This window comes from Triturus cristatus, chromosome 10 (assembly GCF_964204655.1).
Source record: "Triturus cristatus chromosome 10, aTriCri1.1, whole genome shotgun sequence".
Taxonomy (NCBI): Eukaryota; Metazoa; Chordata; class Amphibia; order Caudata; family Salamandridae; genus Triturus; species Triturus cristatus.
In genome coordinates, this window is record NC_140593.1 from 557582632 (window position 1) to 557602439 (window position 19808).

The 19808-nt window shown below is 43.1% G+C and overlaps 1 protein-coding gene across 1 annotated transcript in view; it reads left to right on the top strand.

Moving 5' to 3' along the window:
* Positions 1-19808, top strand: part of LOC146789721 (tetratricopeptide repeat protein 21A-like) — a 49404-nt gene that overhangs the window by 15426 nt on the left and 14170 nt on the right. Inside the window, exons 3-4 of the mRNA XM_085631183.1 lie at positions 1953-2141; positions 12009-12119. Of these exons, the coding sequence (XP_085487309.1) occupies positions 1953-2141; positions 12009-12119 (300 nt within the window). The remainder of the gene's footprint in view (positions 1-1952; positions 2142-12008; positions 12120-19808) is intronic.

Genomic DNA, 19808 nt, shown 5'->3' on the forward strand with positions numbered 1-19808 from the left:
TTTGGGTTTGCCAGTTTTAATATTTAAGAAGGCACTCCTGTATGATAAACATTACAGGCCAACATGGAAAGGTTAAGGAAAGCCATGGCCGAACACCATTCTTAGTTGTGTATGCTGCAAAGGTTTTGACCCTCTCTAAGATACAGTTGTTGTACAGTTTCCAGTCTAACACCTTCTGTTTCTCCACACTATAGGCCACAGTTCTATTCAGAAAAGGAATAGGTTTCACTTATCAGAAATTCAGCAATATATATTTTTTCTTTACACTTGCTGGAGTTGGAGCTTTTCTTAGCTATTGTATCAGGGCCACAGGTTCTGGCATACCACAGCTGTTTATTTGCAGACACCACCAGAACCGATTATAAGGTGTTACCTTTCAGGCTACCCCCACCATGTGATTGTACTATAGAATTTCGAGGCTCGGAATAATGCAGTACATTAATATCATAGACAGCATATCAAGGGACAAAACATTGATAGGTAAGTACATATTGAGGAAGTATAGATTAACTATTCTGAACTCCAAATATATGTACATTTAAGACATATATTGTCAAGGTACATATATGTGAAGCTAGGTAGAGAAAATTTAGACTTACCCTTCAGTATTTTGTCCTTTGAATTTGTGTGCACGATATTTGGTACCATCGAGATTCCTACCTTCATATCTGGGGAACACAATATTCTTCAATTTACCGCGGCGGCCGATTGAAGAGTGGGGGGGGGGGGGGGCGGCTGCCGATTATCCCCCTGGCACAGTAGGTAAGAGCAGGGGGCGGCCGCCGCCCCCAAAACTTGTGCCACCCCCCGGCTACACCAGTAGAATCCTGGGATGTTGAACGTCCCTGCTGAGGATCAAACCCAGTTCCCCAGCTTCGAGGTCGACCACTCTAGCTATTACTCACCATTCTCTCCCCATATCATTCTGAAGTCTTCATCTAATTCCAAAACTGTAGGGAAGGCCGCTATAGAGTCAGTCCTGTAAATCAACACGCAACCTACATATTATAAGGTGTGGAATTCTCATACATTCAGTTCCACAGTCCCAGCACCTGAGTCTCATTATGCAGGCCAGCTGTTGAGCTGACCAGGTTAACAATATGAAATGGTGAGAACAAACATTCCTGGTGCCCCTGTGTGTGCTATATCTTAGAAACCAATAAGCATTCAAGTGTTTCCATGACCTGGGTAAGGTCACACTGCTCTGTATAAATTATACATAAGGAGTAGCTACTTACTCGACAGTCAAACACTTGTAGGCCTCTCAAGGAATATGGGATGCGATACATAAACACCGATGCAATACAAAACTGAAAGAGCTTTGAAATGGAATCCATATTAAGCCTCTGAAAGGCATCTCATTTAGTTATTTACTCAATATATGAGTTGAGTAAAAGTTTCTTTTGTGTGTTACTTTGCTACAGCACATCTGAAGTGGCAAGCCCTATATAGAACATTTTATATGATTTTTAGTAAATAAAAACTGGAAATTTGCAGCTGCCAGTTCCTGAAGCATCAGTGTTTTGTATCAGAGGCCTCTATAGATGCATCTTCCTTCCCTATTGCTTCTGCACTCTACCTTTACTCCTTGCCCAAGACTGGCGGTCCCCACCTCCCCCCATTTGTGTCTGGTTCTCCCACATATTGCACAATTCCAATGTATTTTTAAATGTATATTGGCATTTGCGCTTGGACTTCATGTCACTTTTCATTTTACCATTGACTTTAATGTCTCAGACTATACCACAATATATTTTTAAATGTTAAAATTCTTTGTATTCCTGTACAAAGCATGTGCACCTGTTTCTTCAACTGAAAAGATCTCTTTAAATACAATGAATCTCGTTAAAAGCCGCCTCCTTATAGATTCTTGGTAAAGGGGGCTTTCTTGTAGAATTTAGCACTTAGTTATTTTTTCTCTACTGATTGGACACTCTTTTGTATTCCCTTAGGCATTTGATATCCAGTCCAGGATCCTAAAACGTGTCCATGTTGAACAGCCAGAGATGGTCCCATCCCAGAAGCAGCAGGCGTCTGTTATCTGCGTTCAGCTTGCTGAGCAGTACTTGGACCAGAAAGACTTTGAGAAAGCCATAAAATACTACAAAGATGCACTGTTCTACTCGGAGTCAGACAGCAAGGTGAGTACATAACTAAATCTGCTCTGCTTCTATTAGCATAGAACTATATAAGGTTTAATATCACTGTTCACTTCTTCTCAGCACAAGCGAAGGTTTAAGATCATCATGTTGTAAAATTCTGCTAAGGTCCAAATCCTAACATTCCTACAGAACACATATTAATAGGAGTTGTAATGTGTAAAGCTCTATGAAATCAGCAGGTCTTCTACATCTTACCATCTCCTATTACTCTGATGGAATGCCTGTTCTAACAGAAGCAGGTTTCAGAGTGTACACAGTTTGGCAGCTTGAAACATTCACAGCTATTCTACAGCCCTCATACCACTGACATGCTTTATGGTTTCCCCTACCAATACACTTTTTCTCTGCCTTGTGTGGATACCACAATGTTATTATTTTGTCTAAGGGTTGTCTACCTTGGTTGCATTACTCACACCAATAGGAGGTTCTTAGGCTTCATTGAGTTTTAAAAGGTGAGTAGATTTCTCTGCTGACGGCTCCCTCTTCTTGGTAACTACTTTCAACCATTCTACTTGGTTCGAGGTTGAGGTGTCTCTCATGTCTAGGACTGTTGCCTCCATTTCTAATGAACTTTTTAGTATTTTACAGAGTCATGTCCAATAGTACTTGTCTGCATTAATGTTGGGGCTTCTATGTGGGATTTTAGAGTGCAGATGTAACCACCAATTTGATCTCTTTATGATGCCTAGAATAAAACCGGACGACTGTGGTGCTTAATACTGTTGAATTGCATGCAGTACCAGACACACATCGAAAGGTACATTTGTAAGCTAATGGCAGGTAGCACCATGAACTTGCTTGTCTTGACAATGAAAATGCCATCAGAGAGGCAGATTTGGTACTTAGGCAAGAGTGCTTTTGCAGATTCAGGCCCCAGACCATTACTGGTCGTTCTCTTACATGAAGGCTCTGAATATTTCAAATTGTGGGATTTTCCAGAGAAATCTACATCTCCTCGTATCATTGCATCTGTACTGACCTTTACCATAACTGTCGCTCAAAGTGCTGTTACTTCGCCATCGGTGGCGTGCAGGAGCATGCATGTTAGAAAAAGAAAGTTGTTTTCTAGTGGACCAGCAAGGTAGAACCACTGGGAATACCTTTGGATATATAAACATCACATCTTGCTAAGATAGTCAGAGGAGATCAGGACTTCCCTGCCGACACACTGACACGAGACGCTGACGTTACTCCAGTATTGGAACTTTCATAGATTCACATGCTTAAATCATTCCCAGTCGTCATGGGAGACCCCGGTATTTAAAAATAGTAGTAATAGACTTAGTAGAAGTAATAGTACACTGATGGGTATAGACTAGAAAGGCCTAGGCTCTCAGGTTATTAACCTATCATGGTTATTATTAAAAAAGAACCAAAGTTCTGCCTCAACCAATCAGCATCCAGCCACCCTCTAGAACCCTCCAGAGAGAAGGTCAGCACCTCAGATTTCCTACTGCACATTGTGCTAAGGGGGTCTCCTCTGAGCTCTGCTCAGTTTTCTCTACTAAAGGACATTTTCAGGATTTCCTGTCAGGAAAATACTTTAACCTCATTATATTGATATTAGAGTGGATTTACTTATTTGTTGGGACTGAACTATGGCTGATAAGATTAAGTAGGCTCTCTTTAGAGAATGTGCCACTTGTTTGAAGAAGAGGCTTTATGTAGAGGACCCTCATAAAGACTGCATTTATTGTTTGTACCCTCCTCATAAGGCTACAGACTGCAAAATTTGTCGTACATTCTCAAATAAAACCCAGAGTGACTGAGAAGGACGTCTTTTAATTTGGCTTCAAAAATTGAAAACTAGGTCTGATCCTGTATCAGATTCAGAAAGTGAGCAGTCAACCTCTTCTAAAGCTTCAAAAATCTCTTCAAACAGAGCCAGGGATCCTTCACAGTCGGATACGGTCACTGCCAGGAAATGCGCCAAGAAGTCCTCTAACGAATCAGTAAGGGCTCTCACAAAAAAGATCAACTTCCTAAGACTGTTTCTGAGCCGGATACACCCCCAGCTCATCTAAAATTAACATGGAAAAAAACCTCTTCTGACAAGCCATCAGTCAGTTCTCTTGTGAAGGAGGGTGTTTCAACCATTTCGTCGATGAGAGGCTGCTCTGCAGGCACGTCGATAACTTGTTCTATGGCTCTTTGTCGATGACATCCTTGATATCGTCGACACAGGATCCAATTTCGTCGACAATTCTTCTGATACCCAAGGAGAAGCATCTTCTATGAGTCTTCGTCGAGTAAGGTACAGTCGACGAAGTCATCGTCGACGAAGGCGTTGACGAAACTACAGCAGTAGACGAGACAGTCTTGGTTGTCAAGCATGCCACCATCTAAGTTATCGACGTTGAAGAAACAGTCGACGAAGAGCCAATCACCGGCCAGCGTTGACTAGATCTCTAGCGTTAACGAAACCGCAACTATCGTCAAAGTCACGATCGTCGACGACGTCACCGTCGACAACTGAGGCAAAATCTTTGGAACTGAAGACACCGTCATCGACGCAGTAGTCGACGATAATTGTCTATGAAGAAAAAATCACCGTAAAAGACACAGGAAGTGGAAATTACACCAGAGCACACTTCGCCCAGTAGAATTACGCCTTTATTGCCAACTCATCTACTGGAAGGGCATGATGAAGATTCCCAACAAGATAGTGGTCCATTTGGGGATGCTTATAGTCCATCGGAGTTGCACGTTAAGTGTCAACCATATGATGATGAGGATGATGATTAACAATACTATGGTCAAGCCTATTTTTTACAGCCTGCACGAGTACACCAACTCTCTTATTTTTTATTTTTATAGCACCATTTTATTAGAAGTTTGCGATACACATCATGATATAAGATAGTTTCATTTATGGTTACATGTGAGCATTCAGATTGTGTGTACATCTTATTGAGTGCTTTCGTGACATTGCACTGTTAAGTACAAGTAATTAATACGTAAGCTAATAGGCCATGACACCATTGTAACCACAATTTGTTCAGAGCAGTACATCTCGTATCTCTGCATATCTTCATTCATGCTACAAGATTACAGGCACACTTTCCACCGGCCAGGGCCAGCCAGTAGACACCTGCCATCTCCGGTGGCTTCACTTTTACGACTAAATACTCCTGCTGTATTATGGGTCCCTAGTACTCTACAAGTTGTTCCTCTCCATGAACCAGCCTCTTCAGGTGAAGAGGGGGAATTGCATGACATGGCCTCGGAATGGGACGATTACAGAATGTCATCGCCTGCCTCACCAACACCCCCTCCAGTAGATTCCCCACTTGAGGATATTGGGGCATTTCACAACTTGTTGGAGCATGCAGTGAAACAATTTGCTATACCTATGCCATCCAAACAAGCTGACTGCTTTTTATATGATTTTAAAGAGCCTTTTGCAAAGACAGTTAGAACTATTCCCATTATAGATTACATTTGGGATGACGGTATTAGGATCAAGAAGAACCCAGCCTCAGTACCAGTGGTACTGCCACGTCTGGATAAGAAATATAAGACCACAGATGATGCCCCAGCGTGCCTCACAGGTCATCCAAAGCCAGACTCTGTGGTAATGCAGGCCGCTCAACTACGCTCCAAAAATCCTGCGGCGCCTTTATCTGCAGCCCCGGACAGAGAAGGCAGACGTCTGGATTCCATTGGCAAAAAGTTCTCTGTGATGTCTGCGCTAACAGTTAAGGCTGCAAATTCCCTGGCGATTCTAGGGCGCTACGATCGCCAAATGTGGTCGGACATTGCCTCATATATCGACCGGCTGCCAGAAGATTTGAAGGAAGAAGCAAAAAAGATTCTGCATGAAGAAGAGAGGGCATCCAATGAGATAATTGATTCAGCTGTGGATGTCGCTGTGACAGGATTAACGCAACTGGCTGGAGCTTTCAGTATTGCGCAGACAGGGATGGCTCAAAGCCACCTCATTTCGTCCAGAGGTTCAAAATAAGATATTGGATCTCCCATATGATGGGGAAGCTCTTTTCGGTAGCCATGTGGAAGAGGCCCTCAAAACCATCAAGGCAGACATAGATACTGCCAAGTCATTGAGGACGCTGCAATTTAGAAAAGTTCCTTTTCGAGGTTCTAGGGGAAGAGGACAGCCTTCCTACAGAGGGGGGTATCAGCAATACTGCCACCCAACATACTCTTCGCCACTTCAGTCATACCGGCCTCAGTACCAGCAGAGGCAGCCGCCTCAATCATCCTACATCTTACCAAATAGAGGGAAAACACAACGAGCTGGCAAGGATGCTGGCCGTCGACAATGATAAACCACAGGCTCCGGCTCCATCTCTCCTTCCTTCACGTTTATGTACAACTCATCCTACCCGCCTAGGAGGCAATATCTCCCACTGCCTCCATCAATGGCAGTCCATTACTACGGACCAGTGGGTCCTTTGCCTAGTACAATTCGGACACACTCTAGAGTTTATACAGAAACCACCTACAACCCCTCCTCAAATCTCCGCCCACAGGCATCTCAAAGCACTTCAGAAGGAGGTCAGAAACATGCTTCAGAAAGGAGCAATAGAAAAGGTCTCATTATCCAGCAGGGGCACTGGTTTCTATTCCTGTTTCTTCATGGTCAGAAAGAAGTGAAAGCAGTGGAGACCGATTTTGGACCTCCGAAACCTAAATCTGTACTTAAGGAAACAATTGTTCCGAATGATAACATTGCAAGAGGTGCTGAAGCTCCTACATCAATGAGATTTTATGACAACCTTAGACCTCCAGGATGCCTACTTCCACATTCCTATTTATCCAAAACACAGAAAATACCTGAGATTTGTGGTAGCTGGATGCCACTACCAATTCAGAGTCCTTCCCTTTGGCCTGAAGTCGGCTCCCAGGATTTTTACCAAGTGCTTGGCTCCAGTCGTAGCATTTCTCAGACAACAGCAACATCCAGTCTTTCCATCTCTGGACGACTGGCTGATCAAATCTCCGTCCGAAGCAGCAGCAATAAAATCCACAAAAGTCTGCACTACTCTTTTCAAGAGATTGGGTCTTACGATCAATCTACAAAAATCCAATCAAATTCAGTTTTAAAAAATTGTCTTTCTAGGAGCTCATTTAGACACAGTCTCCTTAAAGGCAAGTCCTGCGGAAGAGCATAAACAGCGTCTTCTCAATTTGGCAAATTCCATCAAAAGAAAAGTCTCCTTCGGTCTGACTTTACAAATCCCTTTTGGGAATGATGTTGTTGTGCATACCACTAGTTATTTTCTGCCGTCTCAAGATGCTCCCAATTCAAGAAGAGCTGGACAAGCAGTGAGTGCAATCAAGAGGATCCTTCGACGACATCGTCCGCGTAACTCCACGCCTGGTAAAATCCCTAGGGTGGCGGATAGACAAGAACCATCTGTCAGTGGGGTTTCTCTTGCAGCGAGTAGCTGCTCCACTAGTGGTTACGACGGATGCCTCCTTAGAGGAATGGGGAGCTTACCTCGAGGAACTCCAAGTAAGTTGCAAGTGGAATCAAACTCAATCCCACATAAACGTGCTAGAACTGAAAGCGGTGCATCTAGCTTTACAGGAATTTCATCCCAGAATTCGCAACTCATCTTAGTCTGAACGGACAATACCACTACGATGCACTACGTCAACAAGCAAGGCGGCACGAAGTCGCTCCATCTCTCCAGAGAGGCTCAGGTTTTATGGGAATGGGCCATAGCTCAAGGAATCCGCTTGTAGGCAGAGCATGTTCTCGGACGTCAGAACACGATTGCTGACACTCCAAACAGGTTGACAACATTGTGTCCCGAATAGCCGATTCACTATCAAACGCTACATGTTTGCAACTCGCCAGAACCGCAAATGCGGGTACTATGAAAGTTGGCATCCCCAACAGGGGTCATGGGGGGAATGCCTTTTCAATTGCATGGTCCAACATCTTTGCCTATGCCTTTCCTCCCATTCCTCTTCTCCCAAGAGTTCTGATGCAGATAAGAACCGTACCATGCAAGTTGATACGCCTCGCTCCGGCGTGGCCACGCCAACAGTGGTGCAGTGAACTGCTTCTTCTATTGCAGGTCCCACACCGCCGACTACCAGTATTTCCCAATCTTCTGAACATGAACCAGGGCCAGATACTTCACCCAGATCTCAAGAGCTTGCATTTGTCTGCATGCCTCCTGAAAACAAACCATTCCAACACCTGAACATTTCTAGTGAGTGCAGAGATGTACTAGCCAGGGCTCGGGCGGATAGTACCAACAAGACTTGCCACCTCAAATGGAGGCGTTTCTGCATCTGGTGTCATCAAGAGAACATAAATCCACTGTCGTCTTCTTCTTAACAAATCTTACCTTACCTTTTACAGCTCGCGAGATCTGGCTTGGCTCATAGTTCGATAAAGGTTCATTTAGCGGCCATTTCCCAATCTAGAAGATCACCTTCTTCTCCACCTCTTTGGTCCTGTAGAGTTATAAGAGAATTTCTCAAAGGACTGTTTTGAATGTTTCCTCCGGTAAGACCTTCACCTCCACCTCCAACATGGCAATTGAACACTGTCCTCTCGCAGTTAATGAAACCCCTGTTCAAACCAATTCACCCAGCAGATATAAAGTTCCTGTCTTGGAAATTGGCTCTGCTCCTTGCCTTGACATCTGCTAGAAGGGTCAGTGAGATTCAGGCTTTGTACTGGAAGGAATCCTTTTTGCAATTTAAAACGGATGGAGTTCTGCTATGCACAAATCCGAAGTTCATTCCCAAGGTTCCCTCTGATTTCCACCTGAACGAACTGGTGGTACTTAAAACTTTCTTCCCAAATCCAACGACATCGGCAGAGAGGGCTCTGCAGTCACTGGATGTCAGGCCTTGCTTGAAATTTTATCTACATACCACGGAACCTTTCTGCATGACATCTCAATTGTTTGTTGCATACAGTGCAACAAGGAAAGGTTTTCCGCTCTCCAAACATAGTATATCTAGATGGATTGCGAGTGCCATAAAATGTTGTCATCACAAAGCAGGAAGACCTCTATCCGCAAGAGTCCAAACCCATTCCACAAGGGCAGTGTCGATGTCTGCAGCTTTATTTGCCGGAGTATCGCTTCCAGACATTTACAGGGCTGTAACGCGGAAGAATAGACACTTATTCAACCAACACTACTGCCTGGACTCAGCAATACTAAATGACACAGCAGTTGGTAAAGCAGTACTTCGTCATATGTTCCATTAAGGTGAGCCACCCCTGTCTTACCTCTTCTTCTGTATCACATTTCCACATGTGTTACCGTTTACCATGCTGCAATTTACAGGAGTTTTGTATTAATGATGTCTATTATTATCATCTAGTATAATATTTGATGAATACTTGAAAGTCTTACTGATGTATATGTTTTGGTTAAGCTCTAAAGTCTATGGTAAATATGCTGCCAACTGCTTGCTATTCTGATTCAAGCATGTGAATCTATGAAAGTTCCAATACTGGAGTAAGAAACAAGTTACTTACATGTAACTATAGTTCTCGAGTATTGGAAGCTTTCATAGATTAACATGCGACCCACCCTCTTCCCCAGGGCATAATTGGGTTAGCACTTGTGCTCGAAAATCTGAGGTGCTGACCTTCTCTCTGGAGAGTTCTAGAGGGTGACTGGATGCTGATTGGTTGAAGCAGAACTTTGCTTCTATTTTAATAATGGCCATGATAGGTTAAATAACTGAGAGGCCTAGGCCTTTCTAGTCCATACCTATCAGTGTACTATTACTTCTACAAAGTCTATTACTCCTATTTTTAAATACCGGGGACTCCCATCATGATAACGAGTAAGATTCAAACATGTGAATTTATGAAAGCTTCCAATACTGGAGAACTATAGTTACAGGTAAGTAACTTGTCTCTTCCTGCTTGCAGATACTCCAGCTCGCAGTGGTCTAGCATCCCTTGCGGAGTGTCCAACTCGAGACCAAGACTGGGTCCCACAGTGTCTCACTTCAGGTAAAGGTGTTGACTTTATCCTAGAGGGATTCTTGGCTTAACACCTACAAACATGCTAGGTACACTTAGGGACATCTAGTTAGGGAAGCATCGTAGGAGTAAGAATTTTATTATCATGTATTTTATATACTTGCCTGTATTCATGGTTATAGCAAGATGGTAGAAATCTACCATCCTTTTACCTTTTTAGTGCTTCTAATCAATTATATCTGTTTCTGTCAAGTGGTTGTTCCAGCACACCTATTGTACAATAGAATGATGAATGTTCAATAAATGTTTTTTTTAAAAACATCTATCTTTTATCCTGAGTGTCTCTCTGAGACAAAGTGAGCACGAGTGACTGAGCTAAAAGTATTGCACTGTTTCCATGGTCTTGAGGGATCAGGGTTGTCATGTTCCATAGTTGCCAAGAACTATTCTCTCCTTGGTAAGAGGAGTTTCTAGTGGCACTGTGAGCTAGCTGTTATACAGGCCAACATACCCGCAGTGTATGTTGTCTAAACGTGCAGATCCTATATAGGTTTTACAGGAACTACACAACAATAGTGTGAAGAGTGTTGTCTGGAGGTTCTGAAGACATGCTGTGGTTCTATTGCTGAACAGATATAGAATCATGGTGCAGCAAATGTGTCTCGAAGGAGGAGTTTGGAGAGATGATTGCATAGGATAGGGTATGCTTAGTATAAGGGGGGGTGGGTGATCCTGTAAGGTTATGAAGGTTATTTCTCTTTTGGCAAAGGTTGACATAGAGCTGGCACCCTTGTTGAAAAAGTGTAAGGGTTAATCAAAGTATCTTCTGTTACCCAAGAAAAGGGGACAACTTCATTCAAGTTTGAAATCTCTTCTTCAAATCAGAGAAATTTAAGATTCTAATAATTCAGCAGTCATTACAAGCACTGCAGGAGCAGAAGTGGCTAGTGTCTCTAGACTCACAGATGCTTACTTCCACATTACCATCTACCAACTGTTCAAACATTACTTTAGTATCGAGGAATGATCATTATCAATTTGCAGCTCTGCATTTTGGTCTGAAGTCAGCTCCTAGAGTTTTTACCAGAGTGATGACAGTAGTGGTGTCTCATCTCCACCATCTGGAGTATTTTCTCTTTCTGCATGTGAATGACTCTCTCCTCAGGGCAATGTCACGTCCTCCACTCAAGGAAACTTTACGAAATACAATCCTTCTTTTGTGCTTCTTGGGTTTCAGACTGAATGTGAAAGTCTTGTGTTTGGTTCCACCTCACGTCCTCCTGTTCTTAGTGGTAGCATAGCAGGGGGGGGGGGCAGTGGTAGCACGCCCCAACCCACCCCCAACTCCTCCCTTGCTCTTAACTGTGCTGTTGCGGCGCGGCTGATGCAGGGACCATCGCCAGACCCCCCCCCCCCACCTCACCTGCGTACGTCGTGGGGCAGCAAAAGCCCGACTGTCACGGGTGGCAAAAGGTCTAGCTACGCCACTAGTTCTTAGGTGCAGTTCTGGATACCTTTCATTTAAATGTTTTTGCTCTACATGACAGGTGGTTGAATACATAGAACACGGTTGTGAAGTTCACAGCATCAGCACATCATACGGCAAGGGAACATCTGAAGCTATTGGGGCTGAAGACTTCCTGCAAATTCTGTGCGATATTAAATATGTGATAAAAAGTCGATGTCATATCCACAATGATGCCTGGCTAGTATTCAAGTGAAGAGTCTCAAGGTGCTGAATTATCAACCAGTAACTTACATAACCCTCTGAACTTAATGACATGCTTTGGGCTTTTCAACTGTAGCAAAAACACTTCGTAGAAAGGGATCACAATTGAACGTTTTTTAAAATTAACATTAGAACATGACTGATTATATTGCAAGTTAATTAGATTTGGTTAATTGTGTCTTATTAGGTGATGCTGGAGTTAGCACGGCTGTACTTGATACGGGAAGACATGGAGTCTTGTAATGAACAATGTACAGTTCTCCTTCAGTATGACCAAAGCAAAGATGATGCTTCAATGGTAAGATGTGCAAGTCAAAATATTTAAAAAAACAAACAAAAAAATGTACCCCCTTGAGCCCCGGCCGCCTCCCTCTCTCTTCCTTCGTTCCTGAAGATTCCGGAAGCACACAGGCTCCCCAAAGCCAATCACAATGCTGCATTGCAGCGTTGTGATTGGTCTCAGCGCTGTGGATCAGCGCTCAAACGGGGACTAGGGGTCTGGGCATGTTCTCCACCGGGCTGTGTAATGCAGCCTGGTGTGGAAAATGCAAAGTGCGCATGACTGTTTGGTCAGTCCAGGACAGCGGCCAAGCAGTCATGGGCACTTGGTGTGTGCAAATATGTGAAACATGCATTTTCTTTAATAAAATTTACAGGTGTCAAGCACTCTTGTGCCATTACAATTTTGTAGTTACTTTCACCAGGTCCGCAGTGCAAAAAAGCTTGTGCTGACTAGCTAGTACAAACTAACGTTTTGCATTTGCTAGTGCACGTGTCATATTTGCACCTTTCAGTTGGTGTCGGTCAGTGTTCCAGTGAACCCTGGGGGTCCGTGACTGCTTAGGAAAGTAGATAATAACAAATTAATAAAGTGTATATAAATAAAGAAGCAACATATAGAATTGGAAAATGTTAAACTTTCTAAGTATTAAGGAGTTTGAAATTGGAGACTAAAACTTAAGTCAATATCCTCAGATTGTGTCATGGGAGCAGTGCAAGTGCATCAAACAGGAAATATTATGGCTCATGAGTGGCCTCAATTGAATTTAGAAAAGCTTCAACCTTCCCATTAATATTTAGATTTTTATTAAAGATTTGTTTATGAATTAAATAAAATATTTAATCTTTTGTATCTTGTTTGTTGAATGCTTGTTTTTGCATTTTTTATGTTTTGTTTTGCAATTCAAATAATTGAAAATGCTGCGGTCGGAGTCCTTGGCTTCCAGTAATTATGCAGTGGGGTCCCCGGATTCCAATAATCATTCAGTGGCTGCTTTTCCGTCGCAGGGTTCCTATTTTCCCACCTACCTCTGTCTCCCTGTGATGAACAATCACAACAAACTACTTTATATTTAATGTAAATTTTATATGCTGTTGAGGGAACGTTATTTATTGCCCTTTCTTATGGAGGCAAACATTTGCTACTGTAGATCGGCTTTCACTTATCTGCAAATTTTGCCCACCTTTAAGCTCTGTATTCTTGCTGCTTTATAACTTGAACGTGCCATAAAGCAGAGGACCACCAGTTTTTATGTGATGTTTTATGGGCTTTATTTGTCTGCATGATTTTTTAAATGATTATTTATTATTAGATCACTGTATACTGATGTTTTTATGTAAGTCTTGTGATTGCTTTTATACTTTTATGGTCTAACTAGACCGAATAAAGTTATTTGAATTGAACTGATTCAGTGGGGCTGCCGGGTTCCAGTAATGATTAAGTTGGGGTCCACAGAAGTCAAAAGGTTAAGAACCGCTGGTGTAGGTAATGGAGCAAAATATCATCAGTGCATAATTGCCTGGGACAAGGGAAATCTGTATAATCCTTCCCCTCACTTTCTACCTTTGTCCTGAACAAGAAGCACAAAAGAACTATCTATTGACCTCAAAGCTGTGTGGCCTGGCTAAGAACGAGGCCTGGGCGAAATTTAAATGATGCTGGCATAATTCATTTAATTTTGGGAGTATTGCCTTACACCAAATTCCTGAAACTATGCCACAACATGTAATTACGCTGCCGTTCACAGCAAAGCTAAAGCACAGGACGGCAGGAACAATGCAAACAACCAGAACACAAGTGACTGTTGTTCATGGCTATTGTGGTGTTCGCTTTTGTAGCTCAAATGTGTTCTCACATCTATAAAGATGCAAGGATACATCTCATGCTAAAATCTAGAGCTAAAAAACTGATTTGCATAATGCATCATTCCCCGAGTTTCCATGTAATTTGCCCGAAATTTCGCATAATTACACTAAAGCAAATTACGTGAATTGCACACCCCTAGTAAGAAGCCTTCATAACGTCAAAAGGGACTTAGCCTATGTAACTCACTGTGTGGCTCAGTACTGCACGTGGAATAGAAGCTTATGCTTGACAAATTCCTAAATCTAGCTAGACTAACTGAAATCTGTAATCAGCTCACAGACGCCATAATTGTAATTAATAATTCCCTTGTTACTACAATCTACTGTTAAGTAGTACAGTCTCTAATTAGTGTTAATACCCACTTTCGTGGTACTTATTGTATCAACCTTTAAAAGTATGAAGAGCTGTGTTGATGTCAGCTACATTTTAGCCTTAAAGAGTCTTACGGTTTTCCAAAGGAAGAATATTGACCCACTGAGCTATCACACTGGCTGTTTCTGTGGCTTGCAAATTGGCAAAAGTGTATTACAATTATTTACAGTTATTGTCCAAAGGTGAAGATTGTGGGGCTTACATCCTACTGCACGTTCGTCCGTCAAAAATTCGTCCTCCTTATCTTTATCTCCCCTGACGCTCTTTCTTTTTTGGAGAAAAACAAACTGGGAGTGGAGGGTCCAAGGGAAGTGTTAAGACCAGCGCGGATAGATTCCCCAAACAAAATTGCTACTAAACACAAAATAAACACGGGTCCAATGGGCTAAAATAGCACCAAAAAGGGGCACACAAGCTAAGACACCTAATCACTAATGAAGGAGTCCTTTAGTTAGGACGAAATCCCGTCACCCATCGAGGTGGCATGTTTCATCATATGGGATTTCTCCTCTTAGCGGAGACCACTAGCGCTGCCAAGGGTTACAACCCCCTCACTGTGAGGTAGGAGCTCAGGGATGTTTTTGATTGCTACTCTTACAAAGGATGTACTAAATTCCTCCAGATGTGAAACACTAGAATAGTTAGGTGATGGGCGCAGTGCAAAGAAACTTAACCAAGTGATGTGTGTGATGCTAAAACTAACTACTAGGGGCGAAAAACCTTTATTGATTCACTCCTAGTGTCAGGATTAAAAACAGTGCATATGCAGTATAAAAAGATTAACTGCGTATGTCCAATAAACCGGTCTACATATTTCGGCCAGTGTTAGATTTGGGGGTCTCTAGTTGGCAATGGTTTGCACCTTTGTCCAAATAGGGACCCTTTCGTCTAGTCAGGGTAAGGGGCTACACTCCTAAAATAACCCATGCTCACCCCCTTGGTAGCTTGGCACGAACAGGCAGGCTTATCTCAGAGGCAGTGTGTAAAGCATTTCTGAACACATACAGTAATACAGTGAAAACACTACAAATGAACACCACACCAGTTTAGAAAAATAAGTAATCTTTACTAGACTTAACACAAGACCAAACAACAAAAATCTACAATACTGTAATCAAAAATAGACTTTAAAATGGTAGGAAATAGCTCAGTTCACTTTAGATTGCAAATGCAACACTGTACTTCAAAGTACCTTGGATGCGTAACGCAAAACAAACAAAAGGGTCGCAGGGAAGGTGATGCGTTGGTTCCTTACTGCTGCGCAGGGGAGTTGATGCTCACTTCCTTACTGTGTGGGGAGGTGAAGCGTCGGTTTCTTACTGCTCTCAGGTACAATGCGACAAGATGGCACCTCAATGCGATGATCCGGTGCGATGCGACAAAATGGCGTCTTGGTTACGATGCGACAACGTGCGGTGATTCGGTGATCTTCTGAGCCGCGACAGGCCCTGCGATGCGCTTCTCCGGTGATGCGATGTACTTTGGTGATGCGATGGTGACAGCGGCAGCACGCATACTCGGCGATGCGACGGCAACTACTGAGGCGGCGACACGCTTCGAGCCGCGCTTCCAGCTCCCAGCAACACGCAGTCTCTCAGAAGGCCCAGCACAACAGCAGGCACTTCAATTCCCAGCAAGGGAATTCAGGGGGGAGCTGGTGGTGAAGTCTGGTATCCCTGAGACTTTAGGCAGGAGGCAAGCTCAAAGATCAAGCCCTTGGAGCTCTTGTACAAGATGATGAAAAGCACACTCAGTCCTCTTCTCCTTTCTTTGGCAATGAAGCAACCACTGCAGGCCAAACACACAGCACAGGGGCAGTCTCCTCCTTCAGCTTCCTGGTTCTTCTCCTTAGCAAAGATTCATCTTGATTCCCAGAAGTGATCTAAAGTTCTGGGGTCTGGGTCCCCCTTTTTATATCCACAAATCCTTTGTCTCTGAAGGCAGAGTGTGTCTGTACCTAGTCCAAACCAGTTCTGGGAGCATTCTGCCAGTGCACAACTTCTTCCTTTGTCAGTGTGGGACAGGGTCATCAGACGCACCCCAGGAGGTGGAGCCAGCATTGTGGAAGGCAGGCACAGCCCTATTCAGGCCCAGGTGCTACTCCTCCCACCACTCCTCATGCAGATAGGTCTATTCAGCCTTGTGCTGACTCACCCTGTCTCCTGGAGCCCCCCAGCCCCTGTTACTCACAAACCAGACATGGAATACACAACCTAGCAGAGGCGGGCTTGGATGGTTAGGCAAGAAAAAAACCTACTTTCTAAAAGTGGTATTCTCAAGCACAGAATGTTAAAACCAACTTCACTAAAATATGTATTTTATCATTCTGAGTTCAGGCAAACTAAATTCGTTTTTCTGCCATGTTCCCTGGGTCAGTTATGATTATAAGGTGTTATAATCAAACTGCCCATTCTGGCCTATGGGGACAGGTAGCCTTGCAATAGTGAAAAATGAAAATGGCTGTAATTCACTATCAGGACATGCCACACACACCAGGGCATGTCCTACCTTTTACATACAATGCACCCTGCCCTTGAGCCTACCTTAGGGGTGGCTAACATGCAGAAAAGGGAAGGTTTAGGGACTGGCAAGTGGATGCACTTACCAAGTCAACAGGGCAGCAATTGCATTGAACAGCAGTGGCACAGTGCCCAAAGCATCTAGACTAGCAAAACATGTACCAAAAACACAGGAGGCAATAGCAAAAAATGGAGGGAGACCCACGCCAATAGTGCCAGGTCTAACAGCCGGTATGACCCCAGTGGTGGTGTGGCCTTCCTCAGGACCTAGATGTCAAATGCTACTGCTACCTCCAGTCACAGCTCTTTAATCGTCCGGGGTATCAACGGATGGAGTGGTCCCTCCCGTCCTGAGCTGTTACCAGGTGAGGTGAAGCCTCTTACTCGTAATCAACGGGTTACCACCAGTATATAGTTATTCACCAAAAGTGAGACTCCTGGTGTTGTAGGTTGTATCTGTTCTATATTACAGCTAAAAGTATTATCTTAATTAATTTTTCATTGTATCACTTTTTGTAACGCAGTAGCATTTGACATCTAGGTCCTAAGGAAGGCCACGACACCACAGGGGTTATACTGGCCGAAACATGTAGACCTGTTTATTGGACATACGCAGTTAATATTTTTATACTGCACATGCACTGTTATTAATCTTGACAGTAGGAGTGAACCAATAACGTTTTTTCGCCCCTAGTAGTTTTTTTTCGCATCACACACATCACTTGGTTAAGTTTCTTTGCACTGCGCCAATCACCTAACTATTCTAGTGTTTCACATCTGGATGATTTTAGTACATCCTTTGTAAGAGTAGCAATTAAAAACATCCCTGAGCTCCTCCCTCACAGTGAGGGGGGTTGTAGCCCTTGGCCGAGCTAGATGTCTCCGCTAAGAGGAGAAATCACACATGATTAAGCATGCCACCTCGGTGGGTGATGGGATTTCGTCCTAACTAAAGGACTCCTTCATCAGTGATAGGTGTCTTTGTTGTGTGTCGCCCTTTTTGGTGCTGTTTTCGCCTATTACACCCGTGGATATTTTGTGTTTAGTAACTTTCTTTTTTCCCTTTCCCAAAATCAGTTACCAAGGACTCCTACATAGAAAATAGCATTGACATTTTACCATCAAAAAGGAGAACCTGAGACAGTTCGTCCTTTGTCAGGTGGTTTAGGTAGTACTGTGTTCTTATCAACCAGTAACAAGTATTGGAAAGAAAATAGTCATGGCTTTATTGTGCTAACACTTGGCGTTAGCACATTAGATTGATACACATGAGGGAGCCAGCATGAGCGGATAGAGAGGGCCATAGTTGTAAAGTAGTCACTCTTACATTTCACTAAAATCCCCAAAGAAATGGTGGAAGGATGCATCTAAACAGCCAATAGCATTAGGTGAAATACGATTAGTTCATGGGGCTGAGGCAAGATGTGATTGAGAAATTCTCAAGTTGATGGCTGAAAAGGCTAGTCAAAGAAAGCCAATGGTTGAAAGCAATGGACCAAAAAAGCCCACTCTATGTAAGCGGGTGTCTACTAGCTCTCGCTGCCTGCCAGAAAATGACAGCACCTGTGATATAAAATTCACATAAAAATGTACACAAACTTGCCTAATAAGGCTAGAGCAAGACTGCCCGTGGGGGTATTAGGTCTGACAAGAGATCTGTATACTTTGTTGGATTTTATTTTCAATTGTATTCTATTCTATAATAAACAAGCATTGGCATAGCCAATAGGTCTCGCCTTTGGGACCTTATAAGTGTGTAGCCATGCAACAGTTGCATAACTAAATACTTATAAGGTCCCAAAAGCGAGACCTATTGGCTATGCCAAGCGGCCATGCGGCCGCGAAAGTGAAAGTAATCGTGGTAAAGCGCGGCGCGCGCGCCCGCGCACATGCACTGTAGTTCTAGGCTGGCCTGGTAGCACTTTTTGGAGCCCTCTCAATAAGTCTCGCCAGACCAGCGCATGCGCTGGGTCAGGCGGGACCTAAAAATGACTAAATTCACACTATTTTAAAGTTTGTTGGAAATGAACGGGAGGTATATCTACTGGACACGTGGTGGCATTTTTGTAATGTGAGAACACATCATAGCCTACTATGCACATGGTGTGTTCAAACACACTGACGTGATGCACACTTTCATGTGTATGAATAACAAAAGAATGACTGTGAACGAGAGACAGTAACTTCTTCTGTCTCTTGTTCTACATACATTTGGTACACTTATGTGAAAAATAATTTACATTTTCACTCAGGGCTCGGGATCCTACATTGATTTTTTTTTCTTATCTCGTTTAATCTTAGTTGACTTGTAAACTGAGACATCCAGCTGTGCTATAGGCGCTCTGACCTCTCATCTCCTCCCAGCCAGGGTCCTTAAGTACCAAAAAAACTGGCACAGGATACTGAAGTGATTTTCATTAAGTGAGCAATTACAGAAAGCTCGCAGGCCATCACTTATTACTCGAACTGAGGGCTAGATGTACGAAGCCTTTTTGTGGTCACAACGGCCTAATTTGCAGAATCGGGCCATTTGTGAATGCAAGAACGCTTTTTCAAATGTAAAATGTCCTAATTGCAATTCGGCAACCTGTTACCAAATTGTAGTTTGGTTTTGCGAATCGGTATTTGGAAGGGGCGTGTTTAGGGCATCCCTTCCAAATACCAATTCGCATTGGTATGTATGAATGTTTTGCGACCAAAAGCGGTCGCAAAACTTTTGCAATTTGCTGCCAACTCAAAGTTGGTAGTAATCCATTCGCAAATTGGAAGGGGTCCCCAAGGGATGCCTTTCCCTTTGAGAATGGAGGAAAAAATGTTTGAGTAGGCAGCGGTCCAAGGTACCAATGCCTACTTTAAAAAAATAAAACTTAAACGTTACATTTTTGTATTTTTCAACACATCCCGTTTTCCTCTAAGAAAAATAGTCTGTTTTTTTTTAAACTTGGTTTAT